A 21,522-nucleotide genomic window follows, 5' to 3' on the forward strand; every position below is an offset into this window, starting at 1 on the left:
AAAAAAAAGTAAGGGCAGTGAGATTATGGGAATTCTGGGCTCCAGGAGACAGGTGCTATCTTGTCCCCATTTTACAGACAGAGAAACTGAGGCTGAGAGAGGGGAAGTGGCTTGCCCAAGGTCATCCAGCTGGCAGAGAATGCAGGAGGAAGCATTCAAACTCCAGGACTAGCTGAACCTCTGCTTCACTCTCCGAATCTTTGGAGATGATGAGAGGAGTCAGTTCCATCTGAGCACTGATTTTTGTGCCAACACTGTTTTATTTTGGGGGGTGGGAGTCGGGGGGGGGGTGGAGAGCTTAAAATACAGAGTTATTTTCTCATGGTGATGGAGGCTAGAAGTCCAAGTTCAAGGTGGCCGGCAGGTTGGGTTTCTCCTGAGGCTCCTCTCCTCGGCTTGTAGACGGCCCCCTTCCCCATGTGGTCACAGAGTGCTGGTCCCAGTCTGCACCTCTCTGTCCACCGCTGTTTTAATGCTTTTTTTTTTCTTTCTTGTACGTTAACTCCCTGAATCCTTCCCACGGTCCCGTGAGAAAGGGCCTCTCGTCCTCCTCCATGCGCTGAGGAGGAAGCGGAGTCACCCGCCCACGGTTACACAACGCTCAGCGGTGGCACCAGGATCCGGCGAACCCCTGTGGAGAGCTAACAACCCCAGGGAGTGAGACGCCCCAGAACAAAGGGGCAGATGGTGCAACCGCGAGAGTTGGGGGGATTCGCCCCCAGACAGCAGCCCCACAGACACCACCCCGTCCATTGTTCCAGGAAGGAAGGAGGAAAGGGCGGCTGGGGTGGCAGGTGGGGTGTGGGTCAGGTGGCAGGAAGGGGAGGGCGGGCCTGCTGGGCCGCTCCTGTTTCCTCCCGGGGAGATAGGAAGACCAGGAGCCATTGCACCTCCTCAGACGCCTGGGCAGGTGGGGTGGGGGGAGGGCTGACGGTAGAGAAGATGCCGGGTGAAGTGGGCCATCGGGAATGGACCTAGGAGCCACCTGAGCAGTTGGTTGATTTTGTTGTTGTGTTTTTTGTTTTTGTTTGTTTGTTTTTCTCCAGCAAAGAACAGGCAGATCTAGGGCTGTGTGATGGTGGGGCAGATGCTGAGACAGAGAAGCTGAAGATGGAGGGGTGGGGGGGGGGCATTCACGAAGGGGTGGACTGTGGGGCAGAGGAAGTGGAGACAGAAGGGGCTTGGAGGGGAGGCTGACTGGGAAGGGTCAGGGTGTCTTTGAGGTGGAAAAACAGGTACGACAGAGCCACCCACAACCCTGGGAGGCTGTGGTCAGGGAGTGGGATGTGGGATTTGGTGGTTTCAGAGGTGGAGCCCTTCCGGATGGAGATAGGGGCCGGGGTGTGGCCGTGAGAATGGGTGGCAGCCGGAGGTGGTCTCCGGCCACGTGGACGTAGGGATGCTGCCCAACCAGGGGGTCAGCGCCCGAGTCCCGGGGTCAGCGGAGGCCCGCCTCCATCCCCAGTTATAACAAAAATAAAAATCTCAAGCCCAGGCAGGCTGCCAAGGGCTCTACATACATTATCACATGTAATCCTCGCAAACAGCGTCATGAGGTTGGAGACTCTCATCAGGACGTGCGTGACGTGTGAGGAAACCGGGGCTCACACTGAAGTGGCTTGTGCAAGTGGCGTCGTCCGGGCTGGAACCGCGACCGCCGGGCTGTTGAGCACCGTGCCGTCTGGCTTTCATTGTTGTCCAAGCCGCTGAGGCCCAAGCCTGGGAAAGCCCGGCGTGAGGGTTGGTGAGGGTGTCTGCAAGGAGCACACAGACCCTCATCTGTCTTCTGCAAGTTCGTGGTGGACAGCTTTCCTAGTCGCGCCCACGTGCCGTGTCTCGCCGAATTCCCCCATCAGCCCCGTGACATGCGTGCAAACACACTCCCCTGCGACAGGTGAGGAAACAGAGAAATGTGGTCAGTTGCCCAACGGCGCCTGGTGAGCAAGTGGGGGAGCTGGGGTTCGAACCCCAGCCCGTCTGTCTCGATGCCTCTCTCTCTGCCGCTGACCTCACGCGTCTCTGATTACCCAAACTCCCTCTGGGTAATCTCTCCGAGGTCTCTGAGCCAACACCTGTGTCTGCTACGTGCCAGGCGGCATCTGTGTGCACACCTGGGCACCCCTGATGCCAAGTCAACAGCCGACAAACATCTCTGCCTCACCCCCCTCCGTGGCTGCGTCCCACTTGTTTTTGTTTAGGCTCCATGGTATCCCCCCGCCCCCCTCGAGTCTTCCCCTTGTTAGTAAATGACAACATCCTCTTCCCTGTGGCTCTGGTCCCAACCCGGGAGTGGTCCTTCATCCCTCCCTCGCTCCCACCTGCCACTTTGACAAGTCTAGTCACCTCGGCTGCAAAATAGATGGCGAATCGCCCACTTACCTCCTGTCACCCGCTCTCATGCAAGCCACCCGTCTCTCTCACCTGGACGGGTACAGCAGCATCCAACTTGGTCTAGCTGCTTCAACATTCGGCCCCTGTCCCCACCTCCCCCACCCCCAACCCCTACCCTACACCAAGTCAACGTGTCTATCTATCTATCTATCTATCTATCTATCTATCTATCTATCCTGTATATATATTTTTTATTGATTTCAGAGAGGAAGGAAGAGGGAGAGAGAGAGAGAGAAACATCCATGATGAGAGAGAATCATGGATTGGCTGCCTCCTGCAAGTCCCCCACTGGGGATTGAGCCCACAACCCGGGCACGTGCCCTAGACTGGAATCGAACCTGGGACCTTTCAGTTTGCAGGCCGACGCTCTATCCACTGAGCGAAACCGGCCAGGGCAAGTCAACGTGTCCTTAAAACACACAACAGTATCTTGTCAAAACCTGCTTAAAACCCATCTGTCACTTCCCACTGCAATTGTAAGAGAACCGAAATGCCCCCAGGGCACCCCAGCCTGGCTTAGGTCCGTCTCCCCCACCTCGCCCCTCCGCCAGGCTCTGTGCCTCTGTGATCATCTTGACGTGGCAGGTGCCTTCCTCCCGCAGGGCCGGCCTTTACCTGTGCTGCTTCCTACCACTCTGCCCGGGATCCTCCTTCCAGTCTCAGCGGGAAGGTCGCCCGCTGACCACGGTCTCTAGAGCAGACCTCCCCTTCTGCTTCCTATCGTAGCTTCGCTGGTGGTTTCCTGTCGACGCCTGATTTCAGCCTATCCTGGCTTTATGTGTTTGCTTCCTTGTTTGTTGTTGCTTTTGTTTTTCTCGAGGGTGCGTGTCCCCGTTGGAGGTCCCTCCCGCTTTATGTGCTCGATGTGTAGTCCGACTCCCACAGTCTGTGTGTCAGCACGCACAAGGGTGGGCGGTTCTGCCTGCGTTATCCGCGTCTGTGCCGGGGGCGCATAGTAGGTGCTCCGTAAAACACTCATGAAACGAAGAAACGGATCTGCCGCTAGAACTGAAGCTTCGTGAGGGCAGGGACCGATCGTGCTTCACATGTTCACTGCGGAGTCCCGGGAGCCCAATCCGATACTTGCCTGTGGCGGGAGGCGGACGAGTGAGATGATCACGGAGCCTTCTCTCCAGAATGTCCGCATCCAACGCCTCTACCTCTTCAGACCTGACAGGAATCTCCAACTAGCGGGCCCTGGAGAGTGTTCATGGGGGTGGGGGGTGGGGGGCGGGGGAGAAGCCCATCTTTCTGAGACTGGGCCCCAAATACTTGCAGGGAGGAATGTTGCTGACTCTAGGGGATGGTGCCCCAGGGCATGGGTACCATCTGCCCGGTCCTTCCAAGGGTCGCGTGGGTTTAAGTAGGGACTGCATTCCCCAGGCCATAGACCTCAGCAACAGCCCGGCTCCCCGCAGGCCAGGGCCTCCGGCCTCAGCAGCCCCGGGCCCGCCCTCCGTGGGAACTGCGGCCTCCTCCCTCCGCAGGGCTCTCCCGTGGGTGCTGTGGCCGGCGGCCTCGGGGCCAAACACCTTTGTTTCCGCTCAGTCTGTTTCGTAGAGATTTCTCTTGCATGTGGGTTTGTGTGGAAACTCTTGTGCTTACAAAACACACCCTACAGTTTATTTAGCAGGATTTCCATCCAACCCTTGGCGAGTGCTTCGTAAATAGCCCTTGTATCTGAGCCCGGCCACTCCCACACCCGGGCCACGGCTGGTTTGGGCTGCTCCCTGGCCTCCTGGACACGGCCTGAGAAGGGTCGTTCTGACACCCGGGGCAGCCCCATCTGCTCTAAACTCTCCCCGATGCCCCACAAGCCGAGCTGAACACCCACTGGTGCAGCAGCACTCTGACCCCTCTTGGGGGGCCCGGCCACCCTTGCCAGCTCCTCCCGGCCGTCTTGTGCCAGGAGCAGCCCTTCGGCACAGGTTCTCCGTGCTCCCAGGGCTGGCGTGCCTGCGATCCTTCATGCTGGCCATTGTCTTGTTCCCCTCCCACCCCTTCCTGTGATCATTCTTATCTATTTACTTACTAGAGGCCCGGTGCACGAAATTCGTGCACTGGTGGGGGGGGGGGGGGATGTCTCTCAGCCTGGCCTGCGCCCTCTCCCAGTCCAGGAGCCCTCGGGGGATGTCTGACTGACGGCTTAGGCCCGCTTCCCACGGGGAGCAGACCTAAGCCGGCAGTTGGACATCCTTAGCACTGCTGAGGTGGGAGAGGCTCCCTCCATCGCTGCTGGATTCACCAGCCATGAGCCTGGCTTCTGGCTGAGCGGCACTCCCCCTGTGGGAGCACACTGACCACCAGGGGGCAGCTCCTGCATTGAGCATCTGCCCCCTAGTGGTCAGTGTGCATCATAGCGACCAGTCATTCTGCTGTTCGGTCAATTTGCATATTAGCCTTTTATTATATAGAAATATTATTATTTTTTCATCTTCACCCAAGGACATGCTTAGGCAGAGGAGAGAAAGAGATAGAGAGATGAGAGAGACGTTTCAATTGGCTGCCCTCTGCACATGATCCCAACCAGGGACCAAACCCGCAACCCTGGCAATTGAACCAGCGGCACTTTGGTGCCCAGGACATCACGCAACCAACGAAGCCATACCGGCCGGGGCCCTGCTCATTCTTACCTCCTGGGTCCTGGGTTTGAGCACTATCTCCTGTGGAAACCATTTCATGGCACCCCACACTGAGCTGGGGACCCCACCTCTGGGGGTGGGAGGAAGGGAGAAAGGAAGGGGAGGGGAAACAGAGGACCAAACTGTCAGTTACTGAAATCAACCAAGATCTCTAAAACCAGGGGCCAGCCTGGCCCTTTTAATAGTCATGTGGCTGGTGAGGTGTTTGCTCCGGATAAACATCTTTGAAGTGGATGCCTCGGCAATCAAAGCAGAAGAGAGGCACGTACACTCCACACAGGGGAGACCCCAAGGGTCAGGACTTACCCTGCAGCCCCTTAAACGTGTGGCGTGCTTCTACCCCCCGATTTAGCACCCTCTGACACACTCTATATTCTGATTATTTTTCTCTTTTCCCACGGGGGGCAGGTTTTTGCTTTGGTCACTGCTGTCACAAATTAAATGCTCAATAAACGTTTGTGGAATGAACAAATGAACACACAGCTCTTGAGGTCAAGGAAGGTTTCCCGAGTTCATGTGGGGCCTTAAGATTTCTGCCTGACTCAGCTGGCTCAGGTCACTGGAGGAGATCAGAGTTCCCCATGAAGGGAGGGGCCACCCCATGCACAGGCATGGGCACAGTGACCCCTTGTGGTCAGGGCTGAGAATAGCATCTTCCCCAACTCCCAGGACCCTCATGTCTATCACATGTGGATTCAATAGTGGTCGGGCTTGAATCCAGATAGGCTGAAAGTGTAACAGACACACCGGATTTCAAAAACTCAGCAAAAGAAAAAAAAAAAAAAGAATGTAAAAATTAAAAAAAAAATTGGTTACATGTTAAAGTCATAATATTTTGGATACAGTGGGTCAAATAAGATGTTATTTAAATGTCACCTGTTCCACCCTGGCCAGTGTTGCTCAGTAGTTGGAGCGTCGGCCCAGGCACCAAAGGGTCGCAGGTTCGATTCCTGGTCAAGGGCACATGCTTGAGTTGCAGGTTCGATCCCCGGCCCCGGTCGGGGTGTGTGTGGGAGACAACCAATCAATGTGTCTCTCTCACATCCATGTTTCTCTCTCTCCTCCCCCCTTTTCAGTCTTTCTTAAAAAATCAATGGAAAAAAATATCCTTGGGTAAGGGTTAACAAAAAAATTTAAAAAATTAAATGTCACCTGTTCCCCTCTTCTAAAATCTGACTATTAGGAAAAAAAAAAAAAAGAAATAAAATATGACTATTAGAACCTTGGCTGGGTAGCTCAGTGGGTTAGAGCACCATGCCCATACACAAGGTTTTGGATTCAATCCTGGGTCAGGGCACATACAAGAAGCAACCAATAAGTTCATAAATTAAGGGGAACAACAAATTGATGTCTCTCTCAAATCAATCAATCAATAAAAATGAAAAAAGAAACTTTATCATTACATATATGATTCACACCATATTTCTATTGAATAACACTGCCCTAAATCACAATAGAAATCTAACCAAACACCCACTTCCTGGTGGGAGGGAGAAACTCAGTTGAACAGAAGGGAAAAGGTCCCTTGCCCAAAGCCACAGGTGAATTAAGAGGCCCACCTACAAGGACCCAGGTCCCCAGCTTCCAGCAGGCAGCATAGCAAAAGGGTCCAGCGTCCCACCTCCTTCCCTGAGCCACAAGCTTATCCTTTGTAAAATCGGGAACCAACCCCCAGCCCATCACACCTCTGAGCTAACATGGGAAGAATGCTCTGCAGTGCACCACAGTTACCACACAGGAGCCATCCCATTGTGGTAACTATGGTGTCAGGTGGGTACTAGACTCATTGGAGGTGGGGGGGGGGAGCACTTTGAAAGGTATATAAATGCGCAATCACTGTGTTATACACCTGAAATGAATATGATGTTGTATGTCAACTGTAATTGAAAAATAAGCATTATTTTTTAAAAAGGCAAGCCAGCCCTAACTGGTCTGGCTTAGTGGATAGAGCGTCGGCCCGCGGACTGAAAGGTCCCAGGTTCGATTCTGGTCAAGGGCATGTACCTTAGTTGCGGGCACATCAACTAAGGAGGTGTGCAGGAGGCAGCTGTTCGATGTTTCTCTCTCATCAATGTTTCTAACTCTCTATCCTTCTCCCTTCCTCTCTGTAAAAAATCAATAAAATATATTTTAAAAAATAAAAATAAATAAATAAAAAGACATCCCAATGGACCTTGATCATCTTGCGCCCCCTACAGCCCATTGTCCTCACTGCAGCTGGAGTGAGCTTTGAGGCAATGGAAATCCGATCCGACCTCTTGGTGGAAAGCTCCCCAATGATTTACCATCATTCTTAGGCTCAATGCAAATATTTCTTGCCTCTGCAGACCCTGCACGGCCCGCCCTGGCTACTGCCTCCTCTCACCTGTTGCTATTCTTCCTAGCCGCTCTGCTCTGGACACACGTTTCCTGCTGTTCCCTGGATTGCCAAGCTTACTCCCACCTTCGGCGGTTCCCCCACCTGGAAAGCTCTTCCCCAAGATGGCTTTATGATTCGTCCCTTTGCTTTATTCTGGTCCCTGCTCACATGCCACCTCTTCAAAGAGGCCTTGCCCCGAGCCCTGTGGAAACTGGCTCCTGCCACCCACTCCCTCTCTCCTTACCCCTTTGTTGCCTTCACCATGACTTGGCAAGGTTTATTTGTTTATTGTCTGTCTCTCCCAGACTGTGACCTTCAGAAAGGGCATGGGCTTTCGTCTTTTGTTCACTGCAGTATTCCTAGCACCTTGAGGAATTCCTAGCTCCTGACGCACAGGGCACAGACAAGGTGCTCAATAAACATTTGTTGAATGAACTATTAATGTTAATACTCGATTTGCTCATGGAAGAGGCAGGACACCTGGTCCCTGTCCTCCAGCCCAATCTATATATATAAAAGGCTAATATGCTAAGTGTCCCCTCGGGAGTTTGACTGGGAGACCGGAGTTCAATTGCTCGCTATGATGTGTGCTGACCACCAGGGGGCGGCACAAAATGGAGGAAGGCCCCCATCATCCCTGATCACTGTCCAGACTTAGGGACCCTACCCATGCATGAATTCCATGCACTGGGCCTCTAGTCTAATTAGAAAAAGATGAAACCCAGAGTGTGGATGGCCACACCGGAGGGCTGGATCCAGGGGATGGGGAGTGGGTGGGGTGGGAGGAGTCAGGAGGCTCCCAGGAGGACCCTGGAGGATTTGAGCAGGAAGAGGGGAAAGGGAGGGCATTCCTGACAAGACACCAGCCCAGCAAAGCTTGGAGGTGGGACTTAAAACACCAAGTCTCCCCTGGGGGTCTCCACTGGCAGGACAGTAACCCTGAACCCCGGAGCCCCCTGGTGGCCAAACCTTAAGGTGAACAACCAAGTCCTCCCAACAGTGCTTTGATGGGGGGCTCTGATTCCATGTTCAGAGGAGGCAACTGAAGACCAGAGAAGTCAAGTCACTGACCCAGGCTCACTCAGCTCCACCTCCAAAAGCTGAGGTCTGGGGAGCCCACCCAGCTGCGCCTCACCCATCACAGACACCAGGCGGGATTCAGGTGTGAGCGGGTGGGGGCAAGTCCCTGGTCTTGAAGAGCCCCAGGTAGACACTGGTGTGACCCCCAGCTCGGTCCCTCCCCAGCCAGGTGACCTCAGGCCAGTTTCCGCCTTTCAGGCCACAGCCAATGAGATTATGCAAATGATGAGAGGGGGCGGGCCTGCAGTGTGCGCAAGGCTCGGAGAAGCACCTTGATTCCTGAGCCCTGTGGCCATTAAGTCAGACGGCTTTGTTTATCCCTTTACAGGCAAACAGGAAATGGGGGTGCACAGTAGGTGCTCAGGAAGGTAGCACAGGTATGAGGCAAGCCCCCCTCTCCCCGCCCCCCAATTCCCACTCAGGAGTGGAGTTGTTCAGTCCCCTCCTCCCTCAGACCCTGGAGCCCAGGCCCCCAAGCTCCTGCAGGGTCAGAGGTAACGGGTCGTGTCTCCCTCCCGACTTCACAGCGAAGTCTTGGGCAAAGGTCACTCGGGTTTATTCACAGTGTCATTTACAGGCGCCCCAACGGAGAGCTGGGGTCCCTAGAAGGTGGGAACAGCGGGAACGGCTTCCCGGGCTGGGGGTTGGACCCGCTCCCGCTCCTGCGGAGTCCCCGCCGGCCCCACCTCGTCCCGCCCCCGGCGGCCCTTGCCGATGGCCAGGCGGGGCCGGCCGCGGTCCAGGCCGTCCAGGAGGGCGCAGGCCTGGCAGAGCGCGCGGCTGGCCAGCGCCCCGCAGCGGGAGCAGGCGCCGGCGGGCGGGGGCCGGGCGGCCGGGGCCAGCGCCAGGCGCTCGGCCGAGTGCACCAGGTCCAGCACCGCCGACGGCCGCGCCGCCTCCAGCAGCTTGAGCAGGTCGCGCGCGTGGCCGCGGAAGGCCTCGGGCGCGTACACGCACTCCTCGGAGAAGTAGTCCAGGCGGCGGAAGTGCGCGTACAGCACCACCTCCTTCTGCGAGGCCAGCTGCAGCGGGCGGCAGCGCGGCAGGGCGCCCCCCTCGCCCGGGGAGCCCAGGCCCCCGCCCCGGGCCAGCCGGCCCGCGTCGCCCCGCAGGAAGTTCATGAGCACCGTCTCCGCCATGTCGTCCGCGTTGTGGCCTGGGGGAGAGACGGGGAGCCGGTCAGAGAGGGCGCAGGGGGCGCTGCCGGTCATGGGGACCCGGGGGCACAGGGCGTGGGGGGCAGAAGGTGGACACGGTGAGAAACAGAGAGGACAGGCCCCCATGGAGCCACGTGGGGTGCCCTCACTGTCACCCACCTACCGGGCCAGGCAGCCCTGTGCTAGGTGCCCTGGCGGAGGCAGTGAAGGTGCTTTAAGCTACAGAGGTCGTTCCAGCCTCAGAGTCAAGTGCACTCGGGCTGCACAGCGGAGGTCAAACGGCACTTTATGGAGATTCTCAACAGGCTGTTGACACACGTGCCCCTGGGACGGCAGATCGCGGAGAAAGTGACTGCACGACAGTCACCCTGTAAGCTAAATGCCTACTGACTGTGCATTTTGTCACCCTAGACTTTTCTATGCAGTGAAACCCGGGCCTTCTGAGGGCTTCGCCGTCGGCCCACGTCCTCTCCGCAGGGCCTCTGCATGAGCTGCTTCCTTGGCTCAGACACCTCTCCCGACCTCTGTTCGCCCTTCACCTCTTCACCTGGTGACCCGCGCAGCCTTCAGGTCTCCGCTCACCCCGCAACGCTCCCTCAATCCCCGCCTCTCTCCCTCCTCTAGGTCCTCCTGTTGCAAACTCACAACGCGTGCTTTTCCTTGGTAGCGCCTGTCAGGCTGTGATTATGTGAGAACCGGGCAGGAGCAGACTGACTGTGCACCGTAACAGCAAACGTTTGTATCAGGTTCACTGCTTTTCCGCCTCTGGTCTAAACGCTTCACGTATAACTCACCCAACACCCAGCATCTCCGGGAACCAGGCGTTATTGACATCCCCGATTTACAAGAGAGGAAACCGAGGCTAGGTACTCGGCCAGAGGCTACATGGCTTGCATCTGGCGCATAGTAAATGGTCAATGATTACTTGTTGAAGGGATGACTGGGAGGGAGTAAGAGAGAATAAGAGAGGCAAACCGAGAGAGAAAAGGAGTTAAAAGACACAGTTATGTTTCAGACTACAGATGGGAGACACCCCTGCACACCCCTCCTTTTGTGAGAGGAAACTTATAGAATGTCATTTTTATTATTATTTAAAAAATATATGTATTTTTATTGATTTCAGAGAGGAAGGGAGAGGGAGAGATAGATAGAAACATCAATGATGACAGAGAATCGTTGATCGGCTGCCTCCCGCACGCCCCCCACTGGGGATGGAGTCCACAACCCAGGCATGTGCCCTTGACCTGAATCGACCTGGGACCCTTCAGTCCGCAGGCCGACGCTCTATCTACTGAGCCAAACCAGCCAGGGCTAGAATGTCATTTTTAAAATGCAGAGAACCACGGCCCTAGGCCCTAAGGGTACCCCTCCAGCCCTCTATTCGCCACTGTGTGTGTGCACCAAGGTGATGGCCGTGGCTCTAAAGCTCGCCACGCCTGCCCTGCCCCTTCCCGGGGACGCGCACATGCCAGGCCCTGAACCTTCTGGGGGTACGCGTAGCCCTTTTACTGAGACCCTCCAGGGTCTCCTTTTCACTTCTCGGGCATGCGCCTCAGCCCCTGTCAGTGCCGCCTGCGCATGCGCCCCTTCCTCCCACCAAGTCCCTCCTGCTGCCGCGCATGCGCTCACCCGTCACGACGTGCGTGGCTCCCACGAGGCGCGCCCCTTCCTCCAGCGCCCGCCGCCGCAGCACCCCGCAGAAGGTGCAGCAGGAGCGGCTGCGGCCCGAGCCGGCCGTGCTGCGGGCCACGGCGTCCATCGTCCAGCCCCCGAAGAGGTCGGCGTAGGCCACCACGGTGAGCGGCAGCTCCCAGCGCGCCGCCTGGCGCCGCACGGCCGCCAGCGCCGCGTCCCGGTAGCCGCCGATGCCCTCATCCACCGCCACCAGCTGCAGCGAGATGCCCAGGCGCGGCGCCAGCTCGCGCAGCACGTGCGCCAGCACCGTGGAGTCCTTGCCGCCCGAGGCACCCACGGCCACCACGGCGCCGGGCGGCAGCAGGCGGCCCGCCACCACCGTGTGCAGCACCTCGGCCTCGAAGGCGGCGCAGAAGCAGGCGCCGCACAGCGCTAGGCCGGAGCGCGGGCGGCGGAGGGCGGCGCGGGCCTTGTGGCAGGAGGCGCACTGCGGGGCCGGCATCGCGGGGTCCGGGCGGGTGCGAAGGGTCCGCTTCTCCTGGACTAGAAGAGAAGGGAGGCGGGTTACAGGTGGATCCGGATTGCGGGGTCGCCTCCAAGCGAGGCTGTCTGGAAAGCGCCCTGCCCGAAATAGAGGGTGCCGGTGGAGCAGGCTTCTGGATATGGGGTGGCCTATACACATGTTCTGTATAGGATTCTGCTGCGACAGGCACAGTATTCTCCATAGTCAGAGGCATCCTGCCCAGTAGCTTGTCTACATCCTCTCATGCATCTCACCTCACTTCATGGCTGATGGCCTATTGACAGGGGGGAACTATAATCTGATAGATGGGGCACCTGAATTAATCTGAAAGGTAATCATATTATTTTAAATCTTAAAACACATATACTTATGTGAATAGGGGCTTAAGTTTTTAAGTTTCCTTTTCTTTTTTAAAAAATATATTTTTATTGATTTCAGAGAGGAAGGGAGAGAAACATCCATGATGAGAGAGAATCATGGATCGGCTGCCTCTTGCATGCCCCACACTGGGGATTGAGCTCACAACCCGGCCATGTGCCCTGACTGGGAATCGAACCCTGACCTCCTGGTTCATAGGTCAATACTCAACCACTGACCCATGCTGGCCAGGCTTAAGTTTCCTTTCTAAGGCCTGTGCAAACCAATGAAGGAGGTGACTCAGCTGTGGATTCAGCAAGCAGAATTGAATCAATAAGCATGGTCAGACCGACCCACCAGGAGTCAAAACATCATCTCGTCGCCTGATGGCAAGGACAATAGCTGACCTCCGTTCCCAGCCTCACTCTAGCCCCTTCCCCTTTATAATGCTGCCCCCTGCCCCCTGCTGTAAGGAAGGATTTGAATGCTTGCAAGCGCCCAGTGTTCTTGGTTGGCTGGCCTTCTCAATAAACGCCTTATGTGATTCAACCCTGCCTTCGTTATTGGACACAGCGACAGGCAGCCCGAGCCCAAGTCCTGATAACACCATGAAGCCCTATGCGACCTGGCTCCCTTTTCCAGTGACCTCCTACCCCCGTCTCCTTCAGCCATGCTGGCCCTTCCTCCCGCCAAGTCCCTCCTGCTGACACCCAGGAACACTACAGTCTGTTTGCACTGGCTCTGCCCGGAATATTCTTCCCCGTTACTGGGCTCAGCAAGGAGCTCTTAGGACCCATCTACCATGACTGCCTGTCACCCTTGACATCTTTTCTCCTCTAGTTTTTTGTTTTTTTTTAAGAGAATAGTGTGTTGATTTTTAGAGAGAAAGAAAGGGAGAAGAAAGAAACATTGGTGTGAGAGTACAATATTGATTAGCTAGCTGCCTCCCACATGTGCCCGGATGAGGGATTGAGCCCGAAACCCGGGCATGTGCCCTGACCGGGAATCGAACCAGCAACCCTTCGGGGCACAGGACAACGCCCACCTCACTGAGCCACACCAGCCAGGGCTCTCCCTCTAGTTTTTTACTTGATCCTCCCTGACTCTCCCGCTGAGTCTCCAGTCTTTTGGGGAGAGTTCTCTTCATGCTCCTCCGGTCCTGCCCAGTTCATTCCCCTTGTGGGTGACTCTGAATGGGAGCTGGGCCTTCTCTCAGATCCTAATTGCCCCAACTGACCTGTCCCTCCTGCTCCCATCTCCTGGGAGCACCCCCACCTTCCACCCAGCTCCTCCACAGCACAGGACATACAGTAAAGCCACCCTGGGCTCCTCTCTCCTCTCCCCCCACATCTACAGTCACCTCAGAAGACGAGTCCGTGCAGGTTGTTAGAGACTCATAGGGCACCAAGTCGGGTCTTAATTTTATTCAGAGGGAGATGGAAGAGTTTTGAGTAGAGAAGGGATATAATTGGACTTAAGTATTAAAACGATACCTTTTGCTGCTGTGAGGAGAACAGACTGTACCCTACAAGGGGTAGAGGCCGGGAGGCCATCGAGGAGGCTATGGGGCAATTAATAGTCAGTGAGAGCCTTGGCTGGTGGGCTCAGTTGGTTGGGCATCGTCACTTTGATTCCTGGTCAGGCCACATCCCTGTTGCGGGTTCCTAGATCATCACATCGATGTTTTTCTCTCTCCCTCTCCCTTCCTCTCTCTCTAAAATCAATAACATATTTGGAAAACATTTTTTTTTTACGTCAGTGAGAGATGATGTGGCCTGGGTGGGGGTGGTGGCAGTGGAGGTGGGAAGAAACGGGGGTTTGGATCTGTTTTGAAGGGAGAGCCCATAGGACTTGCACAGGATGAGGACTAGGGTGGAGGATAGGGTGATGAGAAAAGAGGAATGAAGAATGGCTTTGTGGTTTTGGGCAAGGCACCTGGGGAGATGATGGGACAGTTAGTGGCGGGGGGTGGGGGAGGGTGGGGAGGACACAACTAGGAATTCCATTGGGACATGTCAGGTTTGAAGTCCCCGTTAAGCATCTTCCCTTCAAAGACTTTAGGGACTCCAGGATGGGCCTGGCCCCTCCTCTGGGCTCCCAGAGCCGCGTGCATGCCTCATCCCAGCCTAACCAGGGCTCCACCTGCCCGTGACAGGCCTGACTGCCCACTGTGAGCTCACTAACAGCAGGGCTGGGTCTCCCTCCACTTCGCACAGGTTTTGGCACACAGTGTCGGCGCTCAGTAAATATCTGTAGGATGAGGGGCTAATAAGTGCACCCTGAGGACGGCACGCGGACCCCTGGGAAGCCTGCGGATTGCTGCCTTGTCAGAGGATGGATATTGTGTGACATCTATCATGACGGAGGTTCTAGGGCAGAGTAGGGACCTTCCCGACGAACCCGATTAGAGGCGGGGGCAGGGAGATGGTCGAACCCGACTTGGGGGAGGGGTGGGTGGGCAAGAGACAGGCGAGCCACGGTGTCCCACGTGGGGATCCTGGACAGAAGGCCTGGGGATACAGGCGTTGGGAAGGCACAAAGGCGAGACCCTAACTCACACAACACCGCAATGAAGAGCGGCCGCCCACGGGCCCACCCGCCACGGCAGGAAATACTCACTTTATGCAGAATGTGGTGCTGGGATGGCCAAGCTGCTAGACTTGCGGAAGCCCCGCACGGAAGTGGCTCCGGAGACTACGACTCCCACAAGGCTGTGGGGCTGTCTTGGCTACGGCTCCCAGAACCCCATGCAACAGCTCCATTCCAAAGCACTTGTGGCTACGGGGCCCGCTCGGCCTACAACTCCCAGCGATCTTTGCGGCCCCTGGTCTCTGCCTACCACTTCCCCTGTTTCCCTTCTGCGCCTGCGCAGAGGCATGGGACGCAGCCGAGCTGTTTGCAAAGTGACTGCGTCCGTATTATCTGCTTTTGTGGGATTATTATAGGTTTTTTAATAGATCAGAGTGCATAAGATGTCTACCCTTTGAGGTGGGGTTGCAGGTGGAAATTGAAGTTGGGAGTGCGAGGGTCGGTCGCGAGGACAGCGCCTGGACGGGGGCAGACTTTCTGAGGGTGGGGACTCCGAGGGTCTGCGGATTGTTGGGGGGTCTCTGCGTGTCTGCGAATTGATTTTGGTGCACGTGAGCCTGTCCAATGGGGAGAGGAGCAGTGAGTGAGCTGAGGTCTCTGCACCTGCCTCTGCTGTTAGTGATTTGGGGGTGGGGTGGGGATGGGGTCTCTGTAGGTGCCCCTGGCTGGCTCTGGTTAGTGGAGGTGCTTGGGATCCGCTGCACAGGCCCTGGCCAGGGAACGGGTACACATTTCCTGTTATGTAAAGGTGGAGCTGGGTGATGGAGGGTGAGGTAGAGGTCCTGATGGGACTAGGACAGTGGTCGGCAAACTCATTAGTCAACAGAGCCAAATATCAACAGTACAGCGATTGAAGTTTCTTTTGCGAGCCAAAATTTTTTTTAAAATATGTTTTATTGATTTTTTACAGAGAGGAAGGGAGAGGGATAGAGAGCTAGAAACATCGATCAGCTGCCTCCTGCACACCCCCTCCCCCCCCCCCCCCCACTGGGGACATGCCCGCAACCAAGGTACATGCCCTTGACCGGAATCGAACCTGGGACCTTTCAGTCCGCAGGCTGACGCTCTATCCACTGAGCCAAACCGGTTTCGGCGCAAGCCAAATTTTTTAAACTTAAACTTCTTCTAACGCCACTTCTTTAAAATAGACTCGCCCAGGCCGTGGTATTTTATGGAAGAGCCACACTCAAGGGGCCAAAGAGCTGCATGTGGCTCGCGAGCCGCAGTTTGCCAACCACTGGACTAGGAGACCCTACAGACTCCGACTCCGAGACTGAGGGGCCCGAAGGTGCAGTAGTCCTGAGGCACAGAGTCATGGAGACTCACGGTTCCAGTAACCCAACGGCCCGAGACTGAGACCCTAGACCAGTGGTTCCCAACCTTTTTTTTTTTTGGCCATGCCCCACCTAAGCATCTCTAAAATCCTGGTGTCTCCCCCCGCCCCCCGTGACATATAATTATTATTATTCAAAAAGTGAACTCCTATTCACGTGGAGGAAGCCTAAAAGTCCATTAACTTGGTTTAAACAAGCTTCCAAAGAACATGGCATCCAAGAAAGAGCAAAATGAAAGAACAGTTGAAGTACTGAGGAAGAAATCACTATGAAATTGTTTTTTTAAAAAATAATATGAAGTCATATGAAAAAATAGCAAATGAAGTTTCAAAACAACAGAGAACTGAGATGCATAAATATGTCACAATATATATTTATATACTGTATATGAGATCCCTAGAACCGTAAGAAATGCAAAAAATTCACTGTTAATAACTCATTCCCCAATTGTCCCCCTTAAAAATCAAATTGCCCCCCCCATGTGGGGCGTGCCCCATGTTGGGAACCACTGCCCTAGACGGACAGGTCCGAAGGCTTAGACCAGGGGTCCTCAAACTTTTTAAACAGGGGCCCAGTTCACTGTCCCTCAGACCATTGGAGGGCCGGACTATAGTTTAAAAAAAAAAACTATGAACAAATTCCTATGCACACTGCACATATCTTATTTTGAAGTAAAAAAACAAAACGACAAAAACACCCGCATGTGGCCCGCGGGCCGTAGTATGAGGACGCCTGGCTTAGACCCTTCCTAACCCAGGAACCCCAGGGCCTGGAGTCTCAGATCTCTGAGAAAACCACTGCTCCAGAGACAACCTTCTCCCTCCCAATCCAGGGGCCTAGAGCATCCATTTCCCCTCCAGTGGCCAAGGGCCTTGGAGACCCCTGAAACTGAAATCTGGGGGTCCCAGGAGTCCAAAGACTCAGATTCCTGAGGCCCAGGAGACCAGAAATCTTGGGGCTATAAAACGTGGGCTTAGCTGCCGAAACCGGTTTGGCTCAGTGGATAGAGCGTCGGCCTGCGGACTGAAAGGTCCCAGGTTCGATTCCAGTCCAGGGCATGTACCTTGGTTGCGGGCACATCCCCGGTAGGGGGTGTGCAGGAGGCAGCTGGTCGATGTTTCTCTCTCATTGATGTTTCTAGCTCTCTGTCCCTCTCCCTTCCTCTCTGTAAAAAACCAATAAAATATATTAAAGAAAACAACAAACAAAAACGTGGGCTTAGGGCCCCCAAACCCAAATCCCCAGATCCGGAGCTCAAAGGTCTTCATGCTGAAGGGGGAAGAGTCTTAGACATCCCAGGAGGTGCAGAGCCTGAGGGTGAGTGGGTCTGTGGTGAGTCATAACCTGAGGGACATGAGGGGCACTGTGTAGCCGTATTGTCCTCATGTTGGGAACCGCAATGCCTCAGTTTCAGAGATGACCTCCGTGAAGTCACCGTTGAGGATCATGATGGGCCAGTTCTCATCATCACTGGCTTGTTAGTTCATTTGTCTAGTGGTCATTTCCTGAGGTCTGCTGTGTCGGCCCTGCACTAGGTTCTGGCGATACAAATGAGGTCTCTGTCCTCTGTGGCCCTGCCTGGTGGGGGTGATGGAGACCTGCCTTTTCAGGAATATAGGGGGGAAATGTGGGGCTGAGAGGACCCTGGTAATTATTACTGAAACTAGAGGCCCAGTGCATGAATTCATGCACCAGTGGGGTCCCTCGGCCTGGCTGGCGGGATCGGGCCGAAACTGGCTCTCCGACATCCCCCAAGGGGTCCCAGATTGCGAGAGGGAGCAGGCCAGGTGGAGGGACCCCACCGGTGCACGATCGGGACAGGGGAGGTACCGTGGGAGGGCTCCAGGGCATGGCCAGTGCATCTAGCTCTGTCCTGATCGGCCAGACCCCAGCAGCAAGCTAATTTACCGGTGGGAGTGTCTGCCCCCTGGTGGTCAATGCAGGTCATAGCAAGCAGTTGAGTGGCCTTAGCATATCATTAGCATATTACCCTTTGATTGGTTGAATGGACAACCAGACACTTAGCATATAAGGCTTTTATTATATAGGATTCCCCAGTAGACGCATAATCCCACTCATATGAGTGGACAGACCTGGATGAAATTAGTGAAGTAACTTCCAGAGAAGCCTTATCCATCATTGGTTCTGTATTTGAGGGTCACCCAAGCTTACCATCTTCCATCACATTGTTCTGAGTTGGGGTTCAAGCACAAACCCCATGTAAGACATACCTCTGGGTTGATGGAAAGAACCCTAGCAAATATTGGATCCAGTCTCAGAAAAGAGAGTCGAGTCCTGGACCTCCGGGAGTGTGTACTGAACCCCATTTGAGTTCTACCCTCTTTCTCTCAACCCTGGACACTTAGGTCTCAGAGCAGTTGGTTGAAAGCAACATCCACTCCACAAACACTGGTTCAGAATGGAGGGGGAAGATAAAATGAATGGAAGGACTGCCTGTGTTAAGCACGAAACTGTGAAAAGCAACCACATGAATAGTATGCACACACACTACTCTGCTTTTGGTTCTGTTTGGGCCCTCCGTGGATTGGATGGTGCCCACCCACACTGGGGAAGGGCAATCCACTCTCCTGAGTCCACAGTTTTAAATGCTAATCTCATCTGGAAATACCCTCAGAGACGCACCCACAAATAATGTTTAACCTGGGCATCCCGTGGCCCAGTCAAGCTGATGCATAAAATGAATCATGCACTGGCCTAAGAAAACCAATATTTAGTATCTACACACACACACACACACACACACACACACACACACACACACACACACACACGGGACATGTCCTGCCTCATTGCAGCTCTGAATCAGCACCACGGACAGCGCTATCACCCAGGCTATATCCTGGGTGGAGGGAGCGCCGCCTATGGGTAGTGAACTGACTCCTGTTGGGGCAGAGGTGGGTTTGGTCGCAAACAGCACATAACTTGGTAGTTGATGGAGGAGTGAGTGGTATTGAGAACACAGAATCTGAGTCTGGTCGTTTCCAGGATCACCTGCAGAATTTATGACCCTTGTGACTTGCCTGAGGGTCCTCACCATGTCCACTCGGCTTGTTTCTCCCTGAGAAGTCACCTTCCAGTTTGCAAGAGCAACAGCCCCACCACTTCCAGCCTGTGCCTCCCCCATCACAGCCACCTATTCTACGCCACCAGCATTGTCGGGTAACCTGTCTGTCTCCCAGCCAGATGTTGCTTTTCTCAAAGGCAAGAGCCAAATCTCTCATATTCTTCCTTTTACTGGAAACCTGAGGGCACAGTAGATGGTTGCTGAATGAATGATTGACTGACTGACTGACTGACTGAATGAATGAATGAAACTTCCTCCTTCACCTCATGGGAAGAATTGACAATTCTTTCCTCTCAGGTTAACACCAGCGTCTTCCTGTTTCCCAGCAGACAGACATCGATGACATGGCTCCCTGTGAGACAGATGCCTGAGACAGGACACTCCTGTGATGTAGGCAACTCACTTGCTCTCTCTGCACCTCCGTGTCTTCTTCTGCAAATTGAAGAAGTGGGTGGGGCTAGAAGACTTCTCAGATCTGATGTCCTTCGTGTTATAAGTTCCTCTTTTGCATGCGGTTAGATTATCTGAGGTTTCACCGTGTCTCTCCTTCCCATTCATCTGCAAATTGGGGGAAACTGGAAACCGGGGTGGCCCAGCCCTTCTGACCACAGAGATGCTGTAAGTCGGCCCTTTGGTCCTCTGGGGAGAGAGTGGGTTGGCCAGGATCAGGGGCCCAGGAGGGGGCTATAGGCAGGATACCTGCTGAAAATGCAGGAATTGGCGTTGGTGTGGGAGTGTCTATGCATGCTAAAACCTGCAGCTTCCCTCCCCAATGGTCACAGCTCTGACTCCACTCCAGGTTGTGGGTAATGGTTCTGCGAAAGGCATGTTATAGGATGGGCAGATTCCTGAACTTGAATGGAAGGAAACAGACTGTAATTGTTTTCCATATATAAGTCTTTAGAAAAACATATGCAAAGCCATCATATTAAGGGCAGCATGCTGGGATGATAAACAGAAAGAAAAACAAGGACACAATTATTTTTCAAGTGAGGCTAGGGGCTCCTTTGGGGGTGTGGGGTGTGGTGATAAGGATGGGGGACCCAGGAAGAGGTCCCCCACAAGATTCTATTTCTTTTTCTCTTCTGTAACTAGCATCCTATATAATAAAAGGGTAATATGCAAATCGACAGAACAGCGGAACGACTGGTCACTATGAGGTGCACTATGACTCAACATAGGAGCTGCCCCCTGGTGGTCAATGCACTCCCACAGGGGAAGCACCACTCAGCCACAAGCTGGGCTGACGCCTGCCGTGCACAACGGCCTGCCTCCTCGGGAGCGCTAAGGATGTCCGACTGCGGCTTAGGCCTGGGGAGTGGGCCTAAGCCGTCAGTCAGACATCCCCTAAGGGCTCCCAGATTGCAAAAGGGTGCAGGCCTGGCTGAGGGACCGACCCTCCCCCCCCCCCCCAGTGCACGAATGTCATGCACCAGGCCTCTAGTTTCTTTATAATAAAAATCCAATGTCTCAAACATAGTGATTCCTTCTTTAATGGCACATTTTCTCCTAAATCAAGACATGGGTTTTACCATGGACACAGACATTAGGGTGGGGAAGGCCTAAGGCAGGGGGGAGGACAGGGACAGACTGGAGGTGGTTAATGGGGGTAAAATGGGGACATATGTAATACTCTCAACAATAAAAATATATATAAAAAGAAAGAAATGGATTTTAGCCTGGCTGGGTAGCTGAGTTGGTTAGAGCATCATCCCAATACACCAAAGTTGTGGGTTTGATCTCCAGTCAGGGCACATACGAGAATCAACCAATGAATGCATCAATAAGTGGAACATGCCCAGCCAGTGTGGCTCAGTGGTTGAGCATCAACCTATGAACCAGGAGGTCACAGTTAGATCCCAGGTCAGGCCACATGCCTGGATTGCAGGCTCCATCCCTCGTAGGGGGCGAGCAGGAGGCAACTGATGGATGATTCTCATCATTGATGTTTCTATCTCTCCCTCTCCCTTTCTCTCTGAAATCAATAAAAACATATTTTAAAAAATAAGTGGAACAACAAATCAATGTCTCTCTTTCTCTCTCTCTGTCTCTCTGTCTCTCTCTTGCTCTCTCTCTCTCTCAAATCAATAAATTAAAAATAAATAAGTCTAGCAATAGGTTCTAAACCATCCTGCTGTATTGGTTTCCTAGCGGAAATAGATCTGTTTCCTTGCTGCTACCTGGAAAGAGCAAGCTGTGTGGTGGCTACTCATCCATGGCTTATTTGTAAGCACATTTTATTGTAGCAATGTCTCAACCTGGAGGTGATGACAGCAGCACCAAGCAGTCTGTGATGGGCAGTGTGTTTCGATGTTGCCGAGCTGATGTCCTGTTCTCCTCCTGGCCATCTTCCTCTCTTAGGTTCTGGTT

General features: G+C 54.2%; 1 protein-coding gene across 2 annotated transcripts; it reads right to left on the minus strand.

The window, feature by feature from the left end:
• Positions 1–485: 485 nt before the first annotated feature.
• On the minus strand, positions 486–14,833 carry CTU1 (cytosolic thiouridylase subunit 1). Of its 2 annotated transcripts, XR_013815213.1 has the most exons (5): positions 14,764–14,833; positions 11,259–11,807; positions 5,910–9,628; positions 5,025–5,103; positions 486–1,885 (listed from the first exon to the last, which is right to left on the minus strand). XR_013815213.1 is itself a non-coding variant. In XM_079800467.1 (3 exons), the coding sequence occupies exons 2-3, from the start codon at positions 11,764–11,766 to the stop codon at positions 9,075–9,077; spliced, it is 1,062 nt and encodes a 353-aa protein (XP_079656593.1). In that variant the 5' UTR covers positions 11,767–11,807; positions 14,764–14,833; the 3' UTR covers positions 5,836–9,074. The 2 variants fall into 2 exon arrangements, 1 of the variants encoding a protein (XP_079656593.1); XM_079800467.1 differs by lacking the exons at positions 486–1,885; positions 5,025–5,103 and having other exon boundaries at positions 5,836–9,628.
• Between the last annotated feature and the right edge of the window lie 6,689 nt (positions 14,834–21,522).

Source organism: Cnephaeus nilssonii (genome assembly GCF_951640355.1).
Source record: "Cnephaeus nilssonii genome assembly, chromosome: 20".
Classification (NCBI taxonomy): Eukaryota; Metazoa; Chordata; class Mammalia; order Chiroptera; family Vespertilionidae; genus Cnephaeus; species Cnephaeus nilssonii.

Excerpts from the sequence above, each read along its gene's own strand:
- CTU1 (XM_079800467.1), bottom strand. The coding sequence starts at position 11,766 with ATGCCGGCCCCGCAGTGCGCCTCCTGCCACAAGGCCCGCGCCGCCCTC. Across the intron at positions 9,629-11,258 it reads AGCCACGCACGTCGTGACGG|GCCACAACGCGGACGACATG; the intron begins GTGAGCGCATGC and ends TCTCTCCCCCAG.